Source organism: Eurypyga helias, unplaced genomic scaffold, assembly GCF_000690775.1.
Source record: "Eurypyga helias isolate BGI_N326 unplaced genomic scaffold, ASM69077v1 scaffold37425, whole genome shotgun sequence".
Lineage (NCBI taxonomy): Eukaryota > Metazoa > Chordata > Aves > Eurypygiformes > Eurypygidae > Eurypyga > Eurypyga helias.
Window position 1 is genome coordinate 16,376 of NW_010254027.1, and position 26,555 is coordinate 42,930.

The following is a 26,555-nucleotide window of genomic DNA, read 5'->3' on the forward strand; positions in this document are numbered from 1 at the left end:
CTTGAAACTTAATTGGGGAAACATACGTATGTGCTTGTAATTTGCATTCCAGTTCCACTGCTCTGAATCAATATGGAGTTGGTCTGTCATAGATGGGTACTCGTATAACTTGTTGAGCTGACGTGAGATAACGTAGCTGAGTACAAGTTGTCAAGTCAGGTTTTATTGACCAATGTACATTCACTACTTCTTCTGTATGGTAATGTACAGATGTAAATGTGCGCTAACGGTTAGCTAAGGATGGCTATCGACCTGTATTTGTTACCTGTGTGTCCATACAGCCTGTAAGGATAGATGGTCTTTTCTAGCAGTTGTATAATGCGAGATTGTTTTACCTCTTCTCCCATGCTGTCATCAGGGATTAGCAGACAACAAATGTTATAAGAATGCCACATTCCAGATCCAAGCAGCAGAGAAGTCATCAGTTCCAGTCAGTTCTGCTGCAGTAACATAAACCTGTGCCAGAACCATGCCCTTGCAATTTTTACTGCTTTCATGTAACTTTAGATGTGCTGTCCTGCTCTATTTAATTTTTGTGCTTTGTTTTCTTCTCACTCACTTTTCCCTCTATCTATCAGGTACATAAATAAAATAAGAAGTGAGGGGCTAAAAATGTCAATCAGCACTAACCTGTGACAACTGATAAATGTACATTTTTACTCCTAAATAATAGTGGTTTTGGGAATGCCTTTCTTCTTAGGAACTCTAAATCAAGATGGGCATAAAAATATTTTTTTGGATACATTGCTAGGAATTGCCCTAAGAAAACTGGACTCTGTTCCCTGCAGGTTGGACTTCCTGCTTCATATTCTGTGGGTTTTTTTTGATGGTAATGCATAGTAGTGTGCTGTCTTTAGTCTGAAATCTTCATTTGCACTTGTGTGACTCTTCATAGATTTTGTTGCTGATGTTAATTTAGCGTGGCATGAGTTACTGACATGCTGCCTAGTCTGCCCTTCAAAGGAGTAGAGAAATTTATGCAGGATTACTGGATCTGGAATCTGACATTCTTGTTCCATGTGCTGGCTGCAGTGTAACGTAGTAGAAGCTACATTTAGAGATTGCCTGGCTGTCTGAAAAGCATCAGAAGTTACGCTTCTCTCTCAGCTAGGAAGGCTCTCTGGAATGTAAGAGGAGTGTATCTTTCTACTTCCCTTTCTTCAAGAAAGTGTGGGTTTTTTTCTGCTGGTGTGGGTGTAGGCTGGCAATCATATCTTGGCTGTTGATGCTTCACAGCTGAGTAAGGTGGCTTTGGGATTTTCATTTTAGTTGTTACTATGTAATTGACAGGTGGATTTCTTTCTCTCTGTAAGCCTTTTTGGGTTCTACAGTGTGCCAGTAGAAGCAGTGTGCCAGTCTCGCACTTATGCAGTACTCGCTACTGCACTTGCTGTTTGATTCTGTAGCTGCTGCATGGGATGAGAGAAGAGGTAACATGACAGTGGAAAACCAGTAAACGTTGATATGTTTATTATAGCTTCCTCTTACTGTTCCCCCTCTCTGATTCTTGGGGAAAGTAATGGTTAGGACCAACAGAATCACTGATATACAATCTTTCAATTTGCAGCACTTCAGCTTTGTTCCTGATTTCCATGTTTAAAAAGAGAAAGGTATTTGCTTAATTTAAAAAAGGGTTTGAAGTCAACAGTATGTAAGTGGTTTTTAAGGAGCCACTTTTGTGTAAGTGTTTTGTAAAGGAACTCCTTGCATTTATAAGTGTGCTTCTAGTTACCTAATAAAATGGAGGTATCAAAGGGATTAAGGAACTTTAATTATAATTCCAAGCAATAAACTATAGGTAGGGAAAAAATGATTATCAACTTGTAATATCATTAACCTGTTACACAAATCAGGTGTTAGATATATTTCAATAACTATAATTCTTAGACGTAAAATAACAGGATATGTATAATCATGCGTATGTGAAGCTCTTGTTAACTTGTTAACCCTGTTCATTCTTCAAAGGCTTGATTGCACAGGCAGAGAACTGGTTATTATTTTGCCATTTAACTCCACAGATCGTAAGCACTAGAATTCTTTGTTTTAAACAGTACTTGTATTAGTATGCAAAAAAACCCCACCATCCAACCCCAATGCCAAAACCCAAAAAAAGCTTTATTTATTAATATTTTAGGAGGTCAGTGTGACCGTTTTAAAAAGGTATTAGAACAAAAAAGTTCTTTGTCTCTTCATTTTCTTGAATGAATAAGGGCAGGTTTTTATTCTTTGTGTCACTGAGGTGCTTTCAGAAAGCCCATTCCCCATACCAAATCTGTGCCTTTCAATTTTTGTTCATGCATTTCAGTAGTTTTACTTGATTGGATTTGATTCCATCTGAGAAGCACACACTGATAAGGAGGTGTCTGTGGCATGGTGTTACCTCTTGAACAGTGTATTTGTACCTGAAATTCAGCATCTACTGTGAAGGCAGGGAACAAATATAATGAAAGATTCTTTTCCTCTGTAAAACTTATATATGGCCTCTCTCCATATATACTTAATATGATAAACATTGTGACCTATTGGGAGTGTTTTCAGTTGATAATTTAGAAACATCTAAAGTGTAGTTTCTTTATTTTTCTTAAATTAAAAAGTGAGAATTTTAATCATACTTAGCGATACTATTGTTGTAATATGACAGGCTAGATGGGAGGATGCTAGGAGTCAGCAGTGATAGCACAGAGGAGAAGAAAAAACCTGGAAAATAGCTGAGGAGTTCAGGAATTTCACATCAAGTGTAAGACCTGGAAAGAGCTGGGTGAGACAGTAGTGATTCAAGAGTGGTCATGAAATTGGGTGTTGGGATCGCTGAGAGAAATCAGATGTATTCCATGCTTCCTGTACCGGCCAACCAATGCTTGGGTAGGTAATGAGGGCAGCCTGGACCATGCTTTGTTTGCTTTTCCTTCTATTTTTCAAAAGTTAGGAGAATACTTTTTCACCTTCACAGGTTAAGGTACAGGTTGCTATGGCTGTGAGCCACGTCCAGGCTATAACTGAAAAAGACATTCAAATGCCTTGCTTCTCTGTCTCGAGCTGTATGTGAATTCCTTCTAACTGGAGACCTTGGAGAGGAGAAAAAGGATCTGTAACTGAGGACCTTTGAGAATGAAGTCTAGGAGTACATTCCTACCAGACTTAGTTCAAGCAGGACTGAGAAAGTATTTAAATGCTGCTGCCTTTTAATATTTGTTCTTGAGTGAGGAGACCTTTAGTGCTTGTTCACACTGGACTCCTTTTCTGACCTGCATTGCTATATATGATAAGCAATATGATATATATACACACATATATAAAGAATCTTTTTTATATATATATTTTTAAAATAATATTTTACCTTTACTACCAGTGTATTAGAAGTCTGTTTTTCAAGGCAAGAATTTTGGAGTAGCAAAACAAGTGTTAGACTACCATTCCTTGTGAAATTATGAAAGTCTCTCTCCATACTTCAGTTAGTGTTCCTTGTTTTAATTTGCACTTATTTATGAATGAGTAGGAAATATGACCCTTGGTTATTTTCCTTCATGCCTTTAGTCTTTTTAACTTGAAATCAGTATTTCAAACTTTGCTCTGATAAGAATTTGATTGATACAGCCCACATTCCCTCCCTATGAAAAGACTCGTGGTGTTAACTGTCCAATGTAAAGTCGCAGTATTTCTCTTTGGATCTGGATTTGGATTTTCTATTGTAAAGATGCACAGAAAATGGGGTTTTATTTGAATAACTGAAAAAACATTTTTTGAATATAATTCAAAGTATACAGTGTACAAACAATTGTCTGTTGTTCTTAGAAAAGACAAGGTGATTATTTTGCGTCAAAGTCATCATTCCAGAGCAGAGATGGAAGTAAAAGTACCTCGTACTAAAAAGGGAATATGGCAGAGAGCTGACCTGATGCTCTCTGTGTGATATTAGTTTGTCACACTGCCTACTGGATTAAATCATCTGGATTTCATTGAATCTATACGTAGAGTTTCTTTTTAAGTTTAAATGAATTGTTGCTCTTAAGGGTCAGACTTACAGGTTTCTTTTTGTGGCCACGTATGCTATATATATATATAATCAATAACCTATGCTCCTGCAAATCACTAGAAATAATTGCATAATTTTGATGAATAAAATTTGTTTGTGTTTCTTTGTATATGAACAGTTGAACATAATGTGAAAAATGTTACAGATACTTACCAAACTTGTTTAGTTGAGATTTCTGAATTAAATCTAGACTATTCAGAACAGTGGAATGTAAGTTATGGTGAATATTCATGCATTTGCATGGTGATGGTTTACTTTAAGTGTTGATCAATAACATGTTTCTGTTCATGTAAGAGTGAATGGGCAGCTGTACTTGGGGTTCTTTACAAACTGTAACAAAAATAAGAAAAGTTAGGGCATACTGAAGGCATGTGGGAATAGGAATTACGATCTCAGGTATTTAGATTAATCAGGTAAGCCTTCAAAGTTTACCTAATACAAGTTGCTACAGAGAAGATGGAAGTACTTTGTGGACTGTTGAAGAATTGGCAGAAAACCTAGCATGTTAAAGGTGTGTTGGGTTTTTTTTCCTTTGACAGAGGTATTTCTTTTAAAGATGAATACAAATACCAGTCAAGCAGGATAGGGCTCTAAGTTTTCCATATGCAGTAGCAGGTTGGAGGGTACTGTGTTAGTATGGAATGGGTGACGGACAGCCTTCTCTTATTCACAGTTCTTTGTTTCAGACCACCAGTTAGTAGGGCATTGCCACAGCCTGAGAAACTTCAGACAAATAATGTGGGGAAAAAAAAGAGACCTATAGAGGTAAGAAAACTGTAATCTCTGCTTCCTATTCCTGATCCGCTTAGAATTTTTTTTGCCAGAAATTGACCCATTTGTGGACATTCCAAATGATTGTTTCATTTTAAATGCATCAAAGATGAAAATATTTAATAGTGAGTAAACAGCAAAAGAAGTGGGAGAAACGTCTTTGTTTGTAAATCCAAAAAAGCCTGATACTACTTTTTCATGCAAACAAAATGGAGCACAACTTAATTCTTAGTAACAATAAAACCTTTTAAATGCAGGTTGTAGAAAGCAGTATGTCCTCTTCAGGTAACTGGATTGTTAATGGGTGTATTACCACTGATAAAACCACACATCGTTTCCTGCAAGGCTTTTTTAAAATTGATTTTAAAACTTTTTAAAATTCATCACTGTTAACAGCTTAAAAATAAAAAAACCTTTAGCTTGGGCACTTTTTTTTTTTGGTTACATGGCCAAAGCGAATAAGTATAGTCACTTTTGATTAATCTGAAATGGAAATTTCATCTAGCCTTGAAAAATGCAGTTCATATCAGCTGAAATATTTTCTGTGATATGAAACAAAATGTTTGGTGTAGCGTATTAAATGACCTTTTGGCCATCAGTGTTCTAGAAGTTTTAGGCTGTTATTTAACTTTCTTAATTGCCAGCTGGAATTAAATTTCCGGACTGAGTTTGTCATTCTTTGTTTCTTAGTTTCTTCTATATCAAAAGAGCTGTCTTGTTCTTGGCTCACTGTAATTTATTTATTTATATGCATGTGTATGGGGGTGTGTGTATATACACAAACAAATATTCTACAGCATCCAGCAAACAGAGATGGTAGGATGACATGACCATACAGCAAGAATGAGCAGCAGTGCAAGCTGGCAGCGATGGCGGGTTCTCTGTTTCTCTTGGTTTGAGACATCGTTAAACTCCTTTTCCTTTACTGCGTAAGGACATACTTGAAAAAATAAAATCCTGGAAAAGATTGTACAGTTCATAATTGCTTTGAGGTTTTGAGTGTCTAATAGATGTAAATACCTTTTTTTAGGACCTAATTTTGGAGCTGGTATTTGGGTACCGAGGCAAGGACTGCAGAAACAATGTGCACTATTTGAATGATGGTGCTGATGTAATATATCATACTGCATCTATTGGGATCTTGTATAATGTGGCAACAGGTAGGAGGAAACCTCCTTGAGGAAAAATGTTTCTTCGCACACATACAGCTACAGTTGATGAAGTGACTGATAGGCTTTAAATCTTATACAAGTATGTGGGAAAATTAATATTATTATTTTTTGCTGAAATTCAGTCTGTAGAAATGATTCCTAATAGCTGCATAAGCAAACTGAATATATTGAAATATTTCTAGGGAATGAATTTTGAAGGAAGTAAAGATTTTTATTTTGGTATTAGCTTTCTGAAACTTGATTTTTAAAATGATCATAGAAACGAAAACAGCTGAACAGTGGGTCATTATAATTGTTTAATGTTTTTTTAAGTCTCAGCTAATTATTTTTTATTTGGTTTACTTTTCACTCCTCTGTGTCACATAGATAGTAACCAATTTAGTTTAGATAACTTAGACCTTTTAGACTAAAACAATGCTATTCGTTTCTGTAATATTGAAGCAACTTGGTGTAGAAAACTTGAGGGAATAGTTTGGAGTTCTTGAGTGCTATTTGTGAAAACTGAGATAAAAATTAAAAGTTTCTGTTCCTGGTTTAAGCTTCAAACTGCAACGTCACCATAATGCTGTTTTCTAATAAATATTACAAAAGTTTCACACATTAACCATGTTTGTGTGTACAATGTTTAATTAAAGTTGGACTTTTTTTTTTGTTAGGCTCTCAGTCTTTTTACCAGGAACACAACGATGATATTTTGTGCCTCACTGTAAATCAGCACCCCAAGTTTACCAACATAGTGGCAACTGGCCAAGTAGGTACGTTTGTATTTTTGTAAAAAGAAATTAACATATGAGCATGCAATTAGGGCCTTGTGAGTTCATGATAAATCCCAAAAATAGTTGGTTATGCTATCTCCGTTTGTATGAGTGTTACTCAGTTACCTGTCCTCTTTATATGTTTCTTTGAGTGTAATTTAATAAAACTGAACAAAAACATTGAGGCGTGAAAGATGACTAAGATTATAATTTGTTTGGAGTGTTAAACAGTATTTTTTTAGAAATCTTAAGCCCCATGAAATTACTCGTTGTTTAACTATCAGCTTGACTCTTCCAAAGAGTCACAGACCTCCCAAAGAAGGTTAATTGAGCTATCCTTCATTTCTATATGGACTAAAGCCAGAATTCTTAAAATACATGCCACTTTATGTACGTTTAATCTCATCAGGCTGATTTGTAATCCCTTCTTGGTGCTTTGATAGCACACAGTTGTAGTATTCTAGGCAGAACCAAAACCCTAATGGTGTTTCCTGACAGATAAATTTAGATTTAGGGGGGACAATATATATGTTTCATAGTAACATTAAAACAGATCTATGAACTAACCAAGTGAAAAAAAAATGAAAAAGGAAGAAAACCCACTCTTTATCTGCATGGCTGAACTAATACTGCTGTTTCTAAATTTTGCAGAATAGTGTAATTTTTGTAGTCATCCACCCCAGTTGCAATTTTCATGCCTATAATTGTTTCTTAGCAGATTCAAAACCATGTTGTTCTCCTTAGTGCCTAGAATGCAAAAAAAATCTCTTAGTTTATTATAGCCAGAATAGCTTTTTATTTTTCCTGTAGATTTGTTTTAGATGTTTCATCGTAAAATGGTCGGTTTCTCAGAATTTATTACCTGCTTCCCTGTCTTTTGGATTTTTAGGTGCACGTCTCAGTATAATTGACTCATTGATAGTAGTAACTACTTAGCTAAAATAGCTTCATTTCTTGGTGAGTTTCTTGCCTCCCATCAATTTAAATAAATGATTAATGGAAATAATTTAATTGGAAAAAATTATCAGCAGATTTTTGCCTGTGATTGGATTGCAAAGAACATTTTCAGGAATTACAGACCTATTATTATCTTTAGGAATTTGCTTTTTCACTGAATTTTAATCTGGCCCTGTTTGCCTTTCCACATGATAGAATGTACAGGAAGAATAGAGGTATAACGTGAGAATTTGTTCTTTGCGTGGATTTTCTTCAGTGTTCGTTTTATCCAAGAAGAAGCACAGGACACTCAATGCTTTTTTTTAATTTCATAATCTTTTCTACATCAACTAGCAGTAGAACAATTGTAACTGTTTTGTAATGTGGATTCAGGCGTACAGATCAGGAGCAGATGACACAACATTTAAAATACAAAACATGCTATTTGTAAGGAGAGAATTAAATCTGAAAAATGAGCTGGAAGCAGAATATCTTTAAACATGGCTTATTTTTAGATTCTGAACAGATGTTAAGAAGTACATGCTCCCTAAAGAACGTACTTCACTGCTACTTTTCCTTCTGGTATGACTGGCACAAACATAGCTTCACCATTATGATTTAGATCTTTAAGATTTACAGAAACATTATTTTCAAGTACTTTTGACCTGAAATGCTGTTACAGAGTCTGACTATTATTTCCCAGTACCTGAACCTTTATAGAAGAACATTGGGTGCATTTGCCACTTGTCAAGATCAGACTCAAACATTACTTCTTAGCAGAACAGCGATAAGAATTTTTTTCCACTGAATTTGTTCAAACATCAGTAATACGTTAAGTATGGGTTCTATTTAGTTTGGCAGAGAAACCTAACATACACCAAAACTAGATTTTTGTGTTGTAACTCAAAATGGAAATCAAAATATATTAATTCTGAAGACATTTATTTCTGATGTGACTGCCTTTCATCAGTAATTGTTCATCTTTAACACTAAAAGCAGTATTGATGATGCTGCATTGCAGAGAGATGACATCAAGGGGTGTGTTAAGAAATTACACTAAATGTGGCATATATTTTCTTTAGCACTTATCTTATACCTGGTCTAATTATTTTTCTGCTGCTTTTCCATTACAGGAGACTCAGCAGATATGTCAGGTAAGGGCAATAAAATTTTAACATCTTCAGGTGTAGTTAGACTATCTAGTAGCCGTCTACCGCTTTATAGAGCAATAAGTGACGTGAATTCATTTTTAGTTTATTAAAACCCTGCATCAGTCATATTACTGTCAGCACTGAATATAAGCAACAGCTCAGCAAACTGTAAATACAGAAACAATTAAAAATTTTAGAACAATATTAAAAACTATTTTTGTTGTAACATATTCCCTTCTTTCTGCCCAGTGGTTAGTGAGTTCTAATACGTGCTGCTACTTGCAGCATTCCTGTGTATGCTTGCAGGTTTTATAGACGTGTTGGGGCTGACAATTAACATTTGTTTTAGACACTCAATTAAGTATAATTTTAAATACGCATTTCTAAAGTAAATTCCATTGAGGAGGCCTAGGTGACTGAGTGATAAAAACAATCACCTTTCACATTTATGTATGATTGTCATGCAGTTATTACCACTGATCCAAAATGCTTGTTATGATGTCAGTTTAATTTTTTTCTCTATCATTTTGGGTCTTTGACAGTTTGACAGTCTTGACTGAGCTATTTTTTTATTAATATGTTGTTTTTTCAACTGTAATCTTAAAAATTCATCACCATCATGTGTGAATGGGTTCATTGTTGAGCAGCCATAATTGTCTTGTGACGCATCTTCAGAGATGCGTTAACGTGTGTTGATGTGTACCTAGGAGGTATAATAATCCTCATGTGGACCTTCAAGCTTGTTCTGTGAAGAACAGATGTACAATGGCATTTTTAATGTGTGTTGACTTCTTTTAAATATGCCAAATTGTGCTTGCTCTAAGGATGGGAAGACGACTATAGGTACCTTTTCCCACACTTCTAAACTGTATAAAAGAAGCAGTGATGATATGGTTGTTTATATGAAAGAACATCTTTGGTCCTGCATATAATGCCTGGAGACTTTCCTCTCTCTCACTTGCCTTCTTCCTACTGCAACTTCAGTTTGAGCTTATGTATATTAATAAATTCTGTTGTCACTGCCTGAAACCAGCACTCTTATTTTTTAATTCTTTGTGGAACCATTAGTCTGGAATCCAAGCTGCTGCCTGCCTTCATTAGAAAGTTGCATAGCTTCACTTAAAATTTATTGATGGCTATTTGGCACCTTTCCGACAACTTCTGTTTTTCTAGTTCCAATTTTCTGTTGTCTACAGTGATGCAGGGTTTCTTGAAGCAGTAACAGGCTGGAATGGCGAATTAAATTTCATTAATGACTTGGTATAGATTTGCTTCACCTTACTGAAGACATCTTTTTGTCCTGCCAGCCCATGGTAGCTTAATATGTCTCCCAGAAGGAGATGACACCTTAAAAATCTGTTTTGTGAGAGCAGATGTGGGGAGCACTCCAGCTGCTCAACAAGTACGATGCACTGTCAGGACAGAGACTTTTAGAAGAACACTGTCATGTGAGAGGCCTTGAGCCCACGTTCTCTATCCTTGCTCTGAAAGATCTTGTCAGTTCTTATCCATGAAATCTAGGTGAAAGTTTCTGTCTGCCACCCAAAAGAAAAATTTTGGTGAAGGTTATAGGGGTGGTGTGCAGGTCAAGGGGAATACAGAGTTTTACCAAGGGGAGTGCTGGAGAGAAAAAAACAGTTCAGAGCCATTATAAAGCTTTCCCCTTCCCTACCTTTCCATAAGGAGAGCAAGGAGCTTGCTGAAAATTGAGACATGCCAGTTGTTGCCAACCTCTGCCCTTTCTGATTTAATGGCATGTGTATACTGTAGTACCTCTCAAAAGGTGATGATAACAGCATGTTGGTGCCATGAGAGGAAATTCTAATGGGATACAGAAGAAATTATGAAGATTGTTACAAAGGCTGTTTTGGAACAGCTATGGAATTGTGCTCAAAAACAGTTTCATGTGGCTAAAATTTCACCTGGGTCCCTGTGCCTACTGTTTCCCATCATATGTGTGCCTTTGATGGACTAGGTTTAGCTGAATAGAAACACAAAGCATGGAGCTGGAATAGAGTTTAGAGTATGTGAATCTGGGTCTATGACAATAACCAGTAACCTTCAGGGGCTGCAGTCAGATGTACTAGGGATCGGAGGTAAAGAGGTTTAAAAGAGAATCTCAAATGTCCTAGATGCTGTGCAAACTATACATGGATTGCAGGATCTTTGGAGAAGGCATTGCATTTGGAAAAAAGCTAACTGTCGTCATAATAGGAATAATCACATACATTGGTAGCGTGGAAAGACGGTTTTTCCTGCAAAGACCTTGCAGTCTGAACAGCGCGAGCTAAATTAAATGCCCTGGTTCTTCTACATCAGTAAGCAAGCTGATCAGTCAGCTGACGTTCTCTTAAGAGAGCATGCATTTCAGACACGTGGCCATTCTGTAGAAAAGGAGATTTTGGCCTTGCACCGTAAACTAATTTCTCTGTAGCTATCCGTTGTTCAAAAGCCCCATGTAGAAATCACATTCTTGATGATCGGCTCAATATTTATGAAGGTTTTTAAGCTACCTAGTATGCTAAGCTAAGTTTTACTAGGAGAAACCCAGAAGAGAGCTTGCTTTCAGAGCTTCTGCTGTGCTTCAGGAGTCCAGTAACAGGTCAAGCAAAGTTTTCGTCACCAGTAGGGTGATGAGGCCAACTTCGTAGTCCCACTTAATGATCCTGTTGGCCGTAATTTGTTTCCAAGGGGAGGCCAAAATCTCCATTCTTTTCTTTCTTCCTTTTTTCTGTCTGACTAGAACAACTTTGTCTTACTAAAAAATACTAACTGCTTCAATAAGCAAATCGTTTGACGTTTTCAAAACGTATACTAATGACGTGTTTTTGTATTTGTGTAGCTACAGCTCCTTCTATTCATGTGTGGGATGCAATGAACAAACAGACGCTGTCGGTTCTGCGGTGCTACCATTCAAAGGGCGTTTGCTCCGTCAGTTTCAGTGCCACTGGCAAGCTGCTGCTCTCTGTAGGGCTGGACCCTGAACACACCATTACCATTTGGAAGTGGCAGGAAGGTAGGAAAGCTGTTGTTTTTGCAGAATGTGTTTACATTGTTAGAGGTACGTTGGCTTGAGTCAAGAGCAATTGGAACATAAAAATATCAGCAGATCAAGAATCATTATAATAAATGCTGCGCACTCTGTGCTATACAAGAAGAGGTAAAATAAATGTGCTTACCTATTCCAATAACTTCTAAATGTATCTCCTTTGGAACTGTTGTGTAAAGATCAAGATGGTTCGTTGATTTCCAGTTAGAATAGTTAGAGAAAATGGCAATCTTCATTCTTTCTATTTCAGTCATTTCTTTGGTGTTTGGTAAAAACACTTTTAAAAATCCTTTTTTCTCCCAGAAGGAATTTTCTGTTTTTCTCTAAAGGTTGATTACTGACTTAGGTTGCTGTACTCCTAAAATTATCCCCCAAAAATTGCAAATTGAAGAAATGTGATGCCAGTACAGGTTCTCTATGCAGCTGTGTAATTGGTGTCTTAAGCTCTACTGGTTTTCCAGACTGGCTTTGATCTGAGTTCAGGATTTAGACTAAAGCGATTTGGTCAGGTCCTTTCCTCATCTCCTTTCTGTCTGGCAAAGCCATGCGCAGAGTACGAAACTGATTCTCTAGTCTTCGTGGTTTATTTCCTCTCTCTTTGGAGCTTTCTGTTGATCAGCTAGTATCTCTCAGAAGTTTGAAGATCAGCTATCCGGTTAATAGGAAGTGATCCTTCCTAGCTAGTCTGCTAGACCTTGTGGAGCTGGACGCCGTGTCGAATGTGTATTTATGCAGTCTGAGCTAGAATGAAGGCTGTGTGGTAAAAGCCCATGCAGCAATTCACTGCTGTTCCAGGCAGAACGTGCCTGCGCTCATTCTTAAAGGTTAATACAGATTCAACACAGCAGCTGAGGATCCAGATGGAGGAATCTTCTTCATCGGGTCCAAATATCTGATTTTAACACCTCTGAAGAGACTGGAAAAGCGTTACCTTTGAGTCTAAGACCATCTAACAAAGTCAGTTTCTGTCTTTTCTGCTAAAAGACAGACTTTGGCCAAAATTTGCAGAGAAGTCATTCGTTAGTCTCTTGTAATGTGCCGAGAGTTTGGGATTTTCAGAGGAGTCGTAGGAATTTAAGAGGAGATGATAACTTACTTGGTTCCAAGTATTGCTTAGGAAACTGAAAGTTGTGAAGAGATGGCACCTTCATTAGGTGCTACACTTTGCTACTGGGTCTTATTAAATAATTTCTTTTCTGTTTGCATTTTTATTTAGTCTTATTTTAGGAGCAGTTTGTGCTTTTCTTCACGGCCTGTGTGGTCTTGGATGACGCATCATTCTCCATAACTTTTAGTCTTGTTTTTTAACCATGAATTTTTCTCATTTTTTAAATTTTTATTCTCAGTGAATTAAGTGTCCGTTTTCTCTCTGCCAGGTGCCAAAATTGCCAGCCGAGCTGGTCATAACCAACGTATATTTGTAGCAGAGTTCAGACCAGATTCAGATACCCAGTTTGTTTCTGTGGGAGTAAAGCACGTGAGGTTCTGGACACTGGCGGGAAGAGCTCTTCTCAGTAAAAAAGGGCTGCTGAGCTCCATAGAAGATGCCCGAATGCAAACAATGCTGTCTGTAGCTTTTGGAGCGGTACGTACTGTAACAAACTCTATTAAACTGCATGCACACAAACATTTTTTTACTCTTCTGCCTTTATTCAGGTCAGTGAGACTTTTCTAACCTGGTAATGAGTTTAGCTTTTCTAGTACTTGCCTGCTCTTTAGAACTCACACCAGCTTTCTGTAGAACAGAGAAGGAAAAAAAAGATTATGGATTCGTATGTTTTGAGAAGAAACAAGCAAAGGTGCTTTGGACTGATAATACATTGATTGGTATTTAATCCAGGTGAAGCAAAGCTGACTCTAGGCTGCAGGACCTATACAGTAGAAGTGAAGCTAAATTTATGCCTGCTGGGGCATGATTGTATTATACTCTATACGCATCACTCCTCGTGGGTGATCAGGGTTGTCCAGGGGCATTCGTTAACATCTGACTGTTAGATGACCACAGTAGGGTTTTGTTTTGCTGTGGGACTTTTTTGGCAGATGTGGACCTTGTTGCTAAATTCTACGTCTTTGCCATTTCAGGAGTTGCTCTGTATGAGCAGTGCTTATCTCTCCAGCTGGGCAGATAGTCATGGATTTCTTTTGGGAAGCGTTGCTTCTCTTTTGTTGTGTGCATTACTGCCCTGCTTGCTGATCTGCCTGTTGGGTCCAGACTGAACTTATACTATTGATTTTGATTTTCAAAACTGTAACTGGCTTGTGGTTTCATTTTTCATGAGACGCTTTTCCAGAGCGTGTTATCTCTCTCAGGTACCTCTGGTTTAAGAGAGAGTACTGCAAAGCAGTAAGTATTTTCCAAGTGCTACCTGTAAAGAGATGCACTGCCCAGGCATTAGTCTGGGGTTTGGAAAACATCTGTGAACTTTCTTAGGGAGGGAGAGATTATTAGCATAAAAATCAGGCTGAATATCCTTGGAGTATGGTATGAGGTTGGTTGAGGATGCAAAGCTCGCAGGGGTTTTTGTGAAAAGCTGTGCAAACCGAATAAAGCCGGATCTGGTGTGTTCCCCATACTTGCTACAGGGAGCAGTTTTGGGAGTGCTTTTCTGCCTTGGTTTTGTCTCAGAAAGAGCTAGTTCCTAAAGAGGGGTTGGAAACAGGCCAACAGTTATGCTGTCAGGAGGACAATCAGATCTGCTCCCCAGTTCAGTTCTGGTCCTCTCTTATTCACTAATTTATTAGGCCACCTTCACACATACCCCTTAAGTACAGGTAGAACTTCAACCCATTTCAATCAAGGAAAGTGTTCTTGCCAGATGTTTACACGTGTACTGGTACTCTAAAATACTGCGCAGGATACTGCATTTGAGGATTGTTCATGTAAGTTACTAAACCAGTTTTACTCAATAACCAGTTCCTGTTGGTTTTAAGTGTATCCTAATAAATTGCCCTTGAATGTAGAGGTAATTAAATTTAATTCTTTATTACCTTTCATAACCAGGAAGCAGAAGTCAAGAACAGGCAGCTTTTGGTTCCAAGTCAGAGCATTCTCTTCATAAAGTAGTGGTTACTGGAATGCAGGGACTGCCTTCGCCTAACAACAAAAATGAGTGCAGGCATAATGTACAGGGCAAAGGGGTGCAAACTGCCTGTTAGTGTGAAATGTTCAAATGGTTCTTGGTTTTCTACTTTGTAGAACCCCAGTTTGCACACCTGACAGGCTGAAAACATAGATAACCCTATGGCTGAAGCTTAAGTCACTGCATTTCTTCTTGCAGGGCAGAACCTATTAGCTACAAGAAAACACGCTTCAGAATTCAAGAAGAAATATAGTAGCTCATTGTTTTCTCCCTACTGGTTCTTATTACCCCTTCAATTTGCTCTTCTACAGCAGCAGCTAAGAGTAATCTAGCCTAAAAGCAAATGGTGACAATCTGTATTTCTGAATGTTTTTCTTCCTGCCTTACTCAGAATCAGATGGTGAGTGTATTTTTCCCCTTTTCAGAATAACTTGACGTTTACAGGTACTATCAGTGGAGATGTTTGTGTTTGGAAAGATCATGTGTTGATACGAATTGTGGCCAAAGCTCACAATGGACCTGTTTTCACAATGTATACCACATTAAGAGATGGTTTGATCGTTACAGGAGGCAAAGAAAGGCCGTGAGTCGTCTTCTTTTCTTTTTTCTGCATGCACATGTATTTTTCTAAAATTGTTTGGATTCATCCCAGCTAACACTAGGCAGTTTGAGATGACAAAGCTAGAAGAGTAGTTACGTTCGGATCCCTGAACAAGTGGTAGGAAAAAAGTTAGCCTCCACCTCCAAAGCGCAGGGAAGCCCACATGAAACTCAAGTACCTGGTTTTTTCCACTGATTATAAGAGAAAGGCTAGAGTGGCTAGGATCCTGACCTGGGTTCCTTGCTTAAGTCCCTAACCTCAAGGGGGGTGAATCAGAATCTAAATGCTATGCAAGTAGTTCATAATTTTAACTTTTAGATAAGTCATCTTTTTAAAGCAGACGTGCAAGCCTATTCAGGCATTTTATGATGACTTTGCATTATTTTGGTTAAAAACAATAGGTGAGTGTAGAATAAATTATATGAATGGACTATCAATTATATTGCATTACCAATTATACTACATTCTATCAGTCAGGTAATGTTTCTCCAAGTACAAATACACTAATTATCAAACAGATGATACAGTTCTCCCTTTGTAAGCTGAAAAGGGCTCAACTATTATAATCAAAAGTAGCCTTGAAATCACCTCATTATTTTACTAAATGGTTCAATGGTATTTATCACAACAGTATTCTTTTTGAGAGAAGGCAAATACATTTAGTTTGAAATACAGCTTTAAGCATGAAAAAGTTCCCCAGTCCTTGGTGGGTTAATTAATTTTCTGAAGTTGAACTGAGGTTGTTAATCCAAGTAATTTGCACAACCATGATTAAATAAATGAATGATAAATATTATAACAGCATAATGGACAGCTTCTTTTAAAGGAAGGATCTGTTTAGTTATGATGGCAGAGGCAAACTGTCTTCTCTTGAATCTAAGGTACAGCAAGATCCTTTGTTTCTGGGGCTGTAAGCAAAATATCTCGTCAAGCATTCTAATTTTTTCTTAGTGCCTTGCTAATGGTAGAAGAAAAAAGAATGCTTCAGCTGCAATACAGTCCATCCACTGGCATGATAGTGCCCCATTTTAAAGGACAGAGGCCACTTACTACCTTTTCCTTAAATAGTCCTTGGAGATCCTGGTTGATGTTCAGACCCAGCTGAAAACTTATTTATTCCTGTGTTTGAAATATTTTCTTCTATTTTTTATAAGACATAACCATGATTTTATTTGGAGAATGTTCTCTCTACCACTTAGCTTCAAAGGCTCTTAGTAATTACTATTTGACCTGAAAGAAACTAATGAGTAGCAGTAAGAAACAATCATTTGTCTCCTATGGGGAAGTGGAATATTGAAAGTATACAGAACAAATGCTACATTTAGGAAATTGCGTGTTTGCCTGTGCCTTGGTGTTTGTAATTGCAGTTCTCCAGCCTCTTTTGATAAGTATGCTGAGTATGATGACCATTTGTACATCAAACCAGTACTGCTGGAAAGCAAAGAATATTCCATTGCAAGGACTAGCAATTACAGTTCTTTTAGTAATCATAGTACAAAATCCAGAATTGTGATGAAACCTTGTGGAGTTCTTTGTTGGGGTTCATTCAGTAATTAAAGTTATAACACTGGCAGCTCAGTATTGTGAAACATTGCATTTTCTGCTGGGGAACATTCTTTTCTCCTTGAAGGCACATCAGACTTATGTCCTAGCTCATCTGGAAATGCCAGATTTATAACTGTTTCATTAAACATTATCTCATTTTTAGAAACTTTTTTTATTTTAATGTGGTTTTTACTGAAACACCCATTCTCTTTACAGTGGGTGGGAAATATTTGGTGCCTTCATGATTACTTACTATTGGGTATCTTGTGCCATTAACGTTGTCTGATTTTTCTCCTGTATCTTTGTTACTTATTTCACAGCAGTGAAAACAGTGAGATTTGTGCAAAAGTGAAAATATTTTGTCATTTATTTCACAGTAGTGAAATACGTAAAATGCCTTGTTTACAACCCATGCATGACATTAAATAGTACAGTTCTTTCATATCTTAGTTGTCTCTTTTGTGACAGCCATTATCCTGATGATTGTTCCCAATTTCTTCGTAGTTCAAAGGAAGGAGGAGCAGTTAAGCTATGGGATCAAGAGCTGAAACGATGTCGTGCCTTCAGACTAGAGACAGGACAAATGACGGACTGTGTGCGCTCTGTTTGTAGAGGCAAGGTGAAGAAAGCATCATGTTTTAAAATAAAGCTTACAATTTGTGTTTAGCATTAAATATACGATAAATTGCTGCTTCTTTCTCTTGCAGTTAGTATTTCAAATGAAAGGTTGAGCTACAAGGTGTCTGTAACTGATTTTACAGCAGAGAAAAGATCTAGTTTGAAGAATCTTGGTCTTACTTAGAAGTCTTAGTCTTTAATAAAATATATACAAAATATTATCCTATTTTCACACATCAAGTATCTGCCAGGCAGTAACTCAGCTGGCATTGTGATTTATATACAGCTTTGTGCTTTAATAAATCATAGAGGAATTTAAAAAATAAAGTATCTTTGATTACATGATTTCAGCAAACCTTCTTGACAGAATTATAGCTTTGAATTCTATCTTTACTACTGTTCATCACCAGTGCTTAATGTATTATCAGAGAGAATTTTTTCACTGTTGTTCAAGGGGAAAATTCTCGTTGGGACAAGAAATGCTGAAATAATCGAAGTTGGAGAGAAAAATGCTGCATGTAACATTCTAATTAATGGTCATATGGATGGACCAATCTGGGGCCTAGCAACTCATCCTTCCAGAGACTTTTTCCTGTCTGCTGCAGAAGATGGCACAGTAAGACTATGGGATATCACTGAAAAGGTAGGTGTTGGAGGCTAGATGTTGTTTAGGGAAAAAAAAATCCTAGACCTGTGGTAGTGTTGAGGCCTTGAAACTTGGTTTTTAATGTATTCTGAGAATGTTCCATCTGAGAACAGCAAACTGTTAGCATAAGGTACTTTGGAAATGTGAACAAATAGAAACATTTACTCTTCCGGGGTTTTATTTCTTCACAGAAGATGCTGAACAAAGTCAGCTTAGGACATGCAGCTCGTACTGTTTGTTACAGCCCAGAAGGTGATATGGTAGCTATTGGCATGAAAAATGGAGAATTTATTATCTTGCTTGTGACCTCTCTAAAAATTTGGGGGAAAAAAAGGGACAGAAGATCAGCGATTCAAGATATCAGGTCAGAAAATATAATGCCTTTATCTATTGTAGCGTTCTAGAAATCTGTATTATTTTGATTTTTAAAACAGAATTTTATGTTCTGAGGAGCACAGCAGTGATATTTCAGAAAGCTGGAATGAGTGAGTGAATTGTGTTTACTCTGATACTAGGAATAAAAAGGAAGGAGGAGGTACATGAAGATAAGAGATAGCAGTCAGTCAAAAAAAAAAAAGGCAGTACCATAGGGGGAGTGTTAGAAAGGAGTTAGCAGAAGTAAAATTTTGGTTCTGTTTCCTGAGTGGAGGACAAGACTGTTCCTTCCGTGATATAAATTGACCATGACCAGCTCAGGGAAGCTTCTGGAGAGCAAAGTGGGATGAGAGGGAGAAAGATGAGCAGACAGGGACCTTGCTGCAGGAAGGCAGGAGAGCCCTACTGGGAGTTAGGGGGTTGCTGGAATCAGAAAGCTGTCTCAAGGTATGTCTTGGAGATAACAGAAATAAACTTGCCTAGTAAGACAAAAGGGGCTGTGAGGAATTTGTTCAGCCCAGAAAGCTACTGAGTTTCAAGAGCAGAAAGCTCTAGGAGCAAAGAAAGCACGGAGCAAAGAAAGACATGTTGGGTAGCTGGAAAGTTTGATTTCATGTTTTTTTATTCAGTTCATTTAATCTAGATGGTCTGGCTTTTCTTCATTTCCCGCATTTCCTTTTTCTGGTTAGTAGCCCTGTAAGTACAGCATTAGAGAGTCATCGGGGCACGTCATGAGGTGGTACCATGATCAGATATTGAACAGTTACCCCAGACGTGATCCCAGTTCACTTATTTTGGCACAACTGTCACACATGATTTTCACCTTCTACTGCATATACATTCCCTGAAAATTTTGTTTCAAGAGTTATTTTGCTTAGCAGATGAAGTCCTCTGCCTCTTTAGTTGTGCCTGGCAGGTGCTTGAAATGCAGATTTACCTGTGCTTCTCAAACGTTCAAATCTGTTGTAAGTGCCAACCTGTCTTCATTAAAACCCTTCTATGCGTTCAGGTTTAGCCCGGATTCTCGGTACTTAGCAGTCGGTTCCAGTGAGAACGCAGTGGATTTTTATGATCTGACTTTGGGTCCCATGCTAAATCGAGTCAGCTATTGCAAAGATATCCCAAGTTTTGTGATCCAGATGGACTTCTCTGCAGATAGCTCCTATCTCCAGGTATTTGTCATCAATTGTTCAGGACACTGAATGGAAAACATCCTCATGACAGGTAGTCTTCTCCATTGACAGCTGCTAAATTTTGTACTTTTGGAGTAGTAGGTTACTGGGAGTAGACCGTTACTCTGTTGTAGTGGTAAGTGGATGATGAGAACAGTTATCGTGGATATTAAGTACAAGGAATAAGCATAGAAAGGAGAAACAAGTTTCAAAATCACTGTAATGTGTGTCCCTGCCTTTTTACCCCTGTGATGCTGATAGAGTAGCGTAAAAGCAGGAGGAGGGCAGTCTGTCGTCCTGTAATCCCCAGGGACGTGTGAAGTCGTAGCCCTGACCAGGAATGGCAGCATGACACATGGCATCACGGCTGGCCTTCATGGAGCAGCACCAAATTCGTGGTGTTGCAGCTCCCCAGCACAGGGCTCGAGGCATCTCTTAAAATCAAAATAAAGCAGGCATACTTTGCTTTCTAGACTGTGGTCACATGTGAGAGGAGGAATAAGCTTCTCTCACTATCAAATCAACATCTACAGGCTGAGAGGGATGCCTTTGTGTCCATTTCAAAGATAGGAGTTTGTTTTGCCTTTTTTATTTCTACACATGTACATACTAACACACACAATATGTAGAGAGAATTAATATGTGCAGAATGTGAGAGGTTTCAGTTTAATTTGAAATGCTAATTAATTAGACATTTTAAATTTTAAGACTGCTTACGCTCTCTCACTGTTGCTTTATGATTCTGTAGATCTTTGAGATTTTTCAGCTCGTTGAGCAAGTTTTATTACTGTGTAAGTAACAGCTATGAAAAGATAACGATCAAGAAAATGCTTTTCCAAAGCCCTTTAGAGTTATATTTTCAGTTTTTCAAACCAAGTTCATGTATTCTAAATTCTCTGTGGTCATCTCAAAGGTCTCTACTGGGTCTTACAAAAGGCAAGTCTATGAAGTGCCTTCAGGAAAACAGCTTGTGGACCAGGCTGTGATTGACAGAATAACATGGGCTACTTGGACAAGGTAAATGATTCACCTGTTTTACACAGCATTACATCTGTTAAAACACTTGTAAACTTCTAGGAGATGCACCTACTGTTTAAAGGTGTATTTCATCCAGTCGGGTGTTTAACACACCCATCTGTCTGGCAGCAGAGCAGGTAAGTACAGCACAGCAGATACCCCCAGTAGAACATCAGCTGTTTGACCGGTGAGGACAGCCGATAACAACTGCTCTCTGAGTGCCCTTCTGTTCGCTGCGTGTCTTCAGCTTCCTTTGATATACCCCTAGCAGCCTCAGTCGTTTTTCGTGGCGCAGTGCAAATTACATGGAATACTGCGCTCTTTATTTACTACCCTCAACATCAGAAGGATATAGACCGGTTGGAGCGAGTCCAGAGGAGGCCACAAAGATGCTCAGAGGGCTGGAGCATCTCTGCTGTGATGAAAGGCTGAGAGAGTTGGGCTTGTTCAGCCTGGAGAAGAGAAGACTCTGGGGAGACCTTACAGCACCTTCCAGTACCTGAAGGGGCTACAAGGAAGCTGGGGGGGACTTTTTATAAGGGCCTGTAGTGACAGGACAAGGGGTAACGGGTTTAAATTGAAACTGGGGAGGTTTAGATTAGGTATCAGGAAGAAGTTCTTCCCGGAGAGGGTGGTGAGGCACTGGAACAGGTCACTTCCAACCCAAACCATTCTATGATTTTATTTCCTTCAAAATAGCAATTTGATGATAAGAATACAGGGAAAATTAAAACATGTCAAAACATGAAAAGGCAATACAGCGATAATTCAAGTTTTATTTACAGCATTACCCTAATGGTATCTATATAGTAAAGTTTTATTAACATTTGCATATTAAGAGGTATACAAAATTACTTTTAAATACATTAAAGTTGTTATATTTCGTTCAAAATAAACTTTGAAATTACATGAAGAATTACACCCTATTTTATTTAACATCTAAATAATTTATTTTCTTTTTTATTCTATGTAAGTCTGATTTCCTGTGCCTTATTTCAGGCTTCTTTGCTGGCTTTCAAGTATTGGTCTCTGATTAGCGCCCTCAGACAAAATTTGCGAATAAACACTTGAAAATTTTCCACATATGAACCACTGTATACAATGATAATCCAGACTCTTTGCTGCAAGACATGACTAAAACTACAAGCTTTTCAGAGGGCTCTGTGGAGCTCATTTTGCAGGCCTTCTGGTTTCTGTTTGGGTGATCCCTTTTTATCACCTCTTTGATAGGAAAACAAGAAACCTGTGTTTTCTGAAGCAGTTCAGTACACCTGAGGTAAATCATTCCTTTTTGAGTGTAGTGTATTGTGCCCTGACTTGGGGGGAAAGGATCACAGAAGAATTCCCAAATCATTCCCTATCAACAAATGACAAAGTGTGTGGTTCTGTGCAGTACGGAAGTACACGTGTACCTCATAAGCAGAGCTGGATAAAAAGCAACTTATCGCAAGGCTTTTCAAAGGAAATGTTTTATACATGTCAGTTTTGGAATCTTAAGGTGATTGTGTTTTCAGTTTAGGACAATCTCTCTCTGTCTCTCTCTCTCTCATTATAATGAAGAATCTTCACCGGACTCAAGGAAACTTTTCATGTAATTGATATGAAAATGGTACAGAATCAACAAAACATAATGAGAAGATACTTGTTTTTATTTTCCAGAAGCTGAAACATATTCATCTAATGCTTATGCTGTGACATTCTATTTTTAATTGTCTTTTCTTTATTCTTTTCTTTTTTGCAAATACCTCACTGGACAATCTTAGTAATATTGATTTCACCTCTGCTGCTTACTGTTGTCATGGGCCATGTTATTTTGGGAATCATAGCACTGAATCTGTTTCAGAAGCAGTTATAGAATGATACATAATTCATTACAATGTAAAACCTATGTGAGATGTGTATGTGTAAGAATAAAATGTTTTATTTTATAAAACCAGTCACAGTATGAGAGCTGCTTACTATTTCCTACCTCTCTTGTTGTTGCTATAGTTTTCAAAGGAATTTCTTGCTCTTCTGTTTCAGTGTTCTAGGGGATGAAGTAATTGGAATCTGGTCCAGGCATGCTGAAAAAGCGGATGTAAACTGTGCCTGTGTCTCTCACTCGGGAATCAACCTCGTAACAGGCGATGATTTTGGCATGGTCAAACTGTTTGACTTTCCATGTCCTGAAAAATTTGTAAGAACTTGGTTTTCCATTGTTACAACAAGTACTGTTGATATTATGGTCTTGTTTCAGTAGAAGATGTATGGTGGAGATATTTCCTTGTTTAAATGTGTAGCTTTTAATGCACCTGTGTAACATTAGCCCTGTAGCCTCACAGGCGTGCTTCACCTCCAAGTTTTCCTAACGTTTTGTGCAGTGGCTCTTGCTGTAAGCTCTTGTAGGTGTTAGTGTTGTCTGCCAGTCTGCGTAACCTGGTGCCTTCATACTGAAAAACCTCCAGGTCCTCAGTTTATTTAGCCACACCTCCAATCTCCATTGGACAGATGAGGAAGACAGCTGGCAATTTTAGTCCCATCTGTGTATTTCCACAGATGAAGAGTTTACAGACCTTTTGCTAACACTAGCTCTGTCAATTTTCAGGATTTGAGACTGTACAGTGTAAACTGCTTACACACTTGCAATGAAAATAATTTTTTCAGTGTTAGGAATTCTACACAAAATTTAGAGGTTACTCTGTGACAAGACAAATTTCATTTAATTGTGTTAACTTGAGCGTTGTTCCCAATTTGCACGTGCTGTCTCCTTTGGTGGCAATCTAACCTGCGTTGCGGCTCAGTAGTAGCTCTCCTTCGGGAGATCTGTCGTGTTTGAAACGTGACATACAGCATTCTGAATGATAGAAACACATGATGCAATTAAAAGGTAGATAAAAACGCGCATGCCTTAGTTGATTTAGGAACACATGGAGTATTTAGACTCTCTCATTTTATTCTTGGGTTTTTTGTTTCCCCCAGGCAAAACACAAACGATTTCTAGGTCACTCTGCCCACTTAACAAATATTCGATTTACAAGTGGAGATAGATACGTGGTCAGTGCTGGAGGGGATGACTGCAGGTATGTATCCTGTCCATCGCTGTCAAAAGGTATGCTGCCGTGGACATGGGCAGTCCATAACAGTATAGAGCTCAAGCTCAGAGTCTTCATCTTTTCATCTGTGTGCTTGCTTTTCTGTTTGTGTATAAATAGATACCGACAACAAAATAAATAGCCCAGATGTTCATATGAACAGTTAAGATTTAATACATTATGTTTACATCTGTAGTCAGAGCATCTTACTTGTAACTGAAATTTTTCTTTTGACTGTATTAGCCATTTCTTTTAACAATACCATAGTCTTCTATCTCATATTTAATATCTTTTTGAAAATGCAGCTTATTTGTTTGGAAATGTGTGCATATGCCTCACTAAGAGAAACATGGAGACTTGCAAAGAGGACACTGCATGAAGTACCAGGCATGAGACACCCAGGACTGCAATGTGACTGACACTGCTGTGCCCTGCATGTGTACGAAATGGTGCTGCTCCCAGACACAGAGCAATCTGTCTCTGAAGGACAAGAATCCTGCGTCTGTCGGAAGGATGGGCCGTACAGATACGCTGAGGCCCTTGGTTGTGCTTCAGTATCGGATCATCCGGGTTTGTATTTCACTCACTGCCAGATGTTGAACATGAAATACGTGGGTAAAAGAAGTGAATTGTTAATCAATGTACAGTTTCACAACAAGATCCTGGGGTTTTAACCAAGAGATGTTATTTCTGACCTAGTGCTGTACATTGATCTGTTTTCAGCATGAATGTTTCTCCTTTAAGTTTTGGGGTTTAAATATCGTCCGAAAAGAAAAAGAGTATTCCATATTTTATTACTGAAAGAAACCATATATTAACTCTTAAATACATAGTATTTTAATACATGTTTAATTATTATAATGGAAATGATATTTCTATGACTGGTCAAAAGGAAACATCATCTGGTGAAGCAGAAAGTAAGGGAGCTGATTCCTTAGGACTTAAACTTTTCTGTATTTAGAGGCCTGGGTCACAGTCATGTCTGGTGAAAGCCGTTGGATATGCATGATCTTCATGGCTAATTTAGTGTTTCTGTTGCACTTAAACATTAAATTAGTTCTGTGAGCAAAAATAGATTTGCTCACTTTGCGAGTGCCTTGCCCACAACCTAAAAGTCTAACTCCAATTTTTGCCTTGTGAATAAAAGTATTCTCAGTGGAAGAGAGATTATTGCTGTGTTACTTGACTGGGCTGTGAGCCTCTGTGCTGGAAATGTGAACCAGGGTGAGGATTTTCTAGTCTTCATAATCGACAGCGCTTGGGAGGTCACCAGTTGCAAAAATGGAATTTCATAGCAATATGAATTGATTTTATTTTCTCAGCATCACGGGGGTGGGAGTGTCACAGAGAATATAAACTTTCCAAACATTATGTTTTGTACATTTGAACTTTTAAAAAGTTAGGACTAGCTGGGAGAGGTCTCCGCTTGGATGGCGCTCCCGATTGTAGAAGATGTCCAGTCGTATGCTGCTTTAAATGGACCTGCTGTCACCTCTAGCATAAGTGCATTTATTCTACCCTGCAGCATAACTGAGACTCTGAGTTGGAAATCATCCCAGTGATCATGAAAACCCGAGCAAAGCTGTGTGTTGGGTATAGGTGGGGGAGACTTCATCAGTTGTCTGTCTGAATCACGTCATGGAGATGTATTACAGACTGAACTGGTTTCTTAATCACTGCAGTGAATTTTCGCGCGACAGAGAAGGGAACAGAAGTCACTAGTTAGTAGCGCTGCTCTCATAACCATCTCCTGCTGTGAACGTCAGGCAGCTCCTCTGCGTAAGCCAGCATTGCGTTCACAAGGTCATTTGTTGAGGTCAGCAGGCTTTGGTGGTTTGGGGAAGCTTGTGCATGGGAGAGAAGTTAATGAGCCAGACTTCGCGCTCTCCTAGCTCCACAAATTCTTGTCGTGTGCTGTGCGAAGCTAGCTACCCAGCCGTCTTAGATCGTGTATGTCAAGCTGCAACAGATACTTACTTTAAAGAAGTTGATGAACTAAGCAATTACCAGCTGTCTCAATATGATGGTTCTTAGCAGAGTCTTGCCTGTCGTGCAGCTGCTGCTGCACGGGAGCAAAAACTGTGGATTTGGCCATGGGCTTACAGGGAGATATTGCGGTTAACGTTTTTGACTTCAGGGGAATTGCATGTGAGACCTGAGATTAGACCTGATCTGTCTCATAACCTTGTTGCCTGCCTGCCTGCCTGTTTTATAAGAAAATCAGTATCTGGCATTTACATCTTCCCTGTGCCAGAGAAATCAGCTGCAGCACGCTCCAGCTGGGCTTCTGTCCCTGAAGAAACACGTCTGTGCAGGACTCCGCGACGGGTTGTCCTGCCTCTCTCTTAAAGTTGCGTTTTGTCGGCTCAAGCTGGATGGCTGTTCAGATCTCCCTCGGAGTCTGTCCTCCCCAGACTGCCAGGTCAATTTTTCTGCCTCTTTGAGTTTTCCCCTCAAAATCCTAGGCTCTGTGCCTCCCAGCTTCCTGATCTTCTGTAGGCCTTCACCCGGTGAGAGAGGGGTGTGCGCTGTCAGGAGGTTTGTTCCCCGGATTGTCACCGGT

The 26,555-nt window shown here is 38.4% G+C and overlaps 1 protein-coding gene across 1 annotated transcript in view; it reads left to right on the plus strand.

Annotated features, from left to right (window-relative positions):
* The window catches only part of LOC104510574 (echinoderm microtubule-associated protein-like 5), a gene marked incomplete at its 5' end in the record, with an annotated part of 40,649 nt that extends 16,315 nt beyond the window's left edge, over positions 1–24,334 (plus strand). The window contains 15 exons of the mRNA XM_010152864.1: positions 4,720–4,798; positions 5,835–5,964; positions 6,633–6,731; positions 8,801–8,821; positions 11,661–11,834; positions 13,244–13,452; positions 15,373–15,530; positions 17,598–17,712; positions 18,166–18,354; positions 18,549–18,721; positions 19,742–19,904; positions 20,818–20,921; positions 22,944–23,097; positions 23,880–23,980; positions 24,298–24,334. Coding sequence (XP_010151166.1) covers positions 4,720–4,798; positions 5,835–5,964; positions 6,633–6,731; positions 8,801–8,821; positions 11,661–11,834; positions 13,244–13,452; positions 15,373–15,530; positions 17,598–17,712; positions 18,166–18,354; positions 18,549–18,721; positions 19,742–19,904; positions 20,818–20,921; positions 22,944–23,097; positions 23,880–23,980; positions 24,298–24,334 — 1,906 coding nt within the window. The remainder of the gene's footprint in view (positions 1–4,719; positions 4,799–5,834; positions 5,965–6,632; positions 6,732–8,800; positions 8,822–11,660; positions 11,835–13,243; positions 13,453–15,372; positions 15,531–17,597; positions 17,713–18,165; positions 18,355–18,548; positions 18,722–19,741; positions 19,905–20,817; positions 20,922–22,943; positions 23,098–23,879; positions 23,981–24,297) is intronic.
* Positions 24,335–26,555: the final 2,221 nt, after the last annotated feature.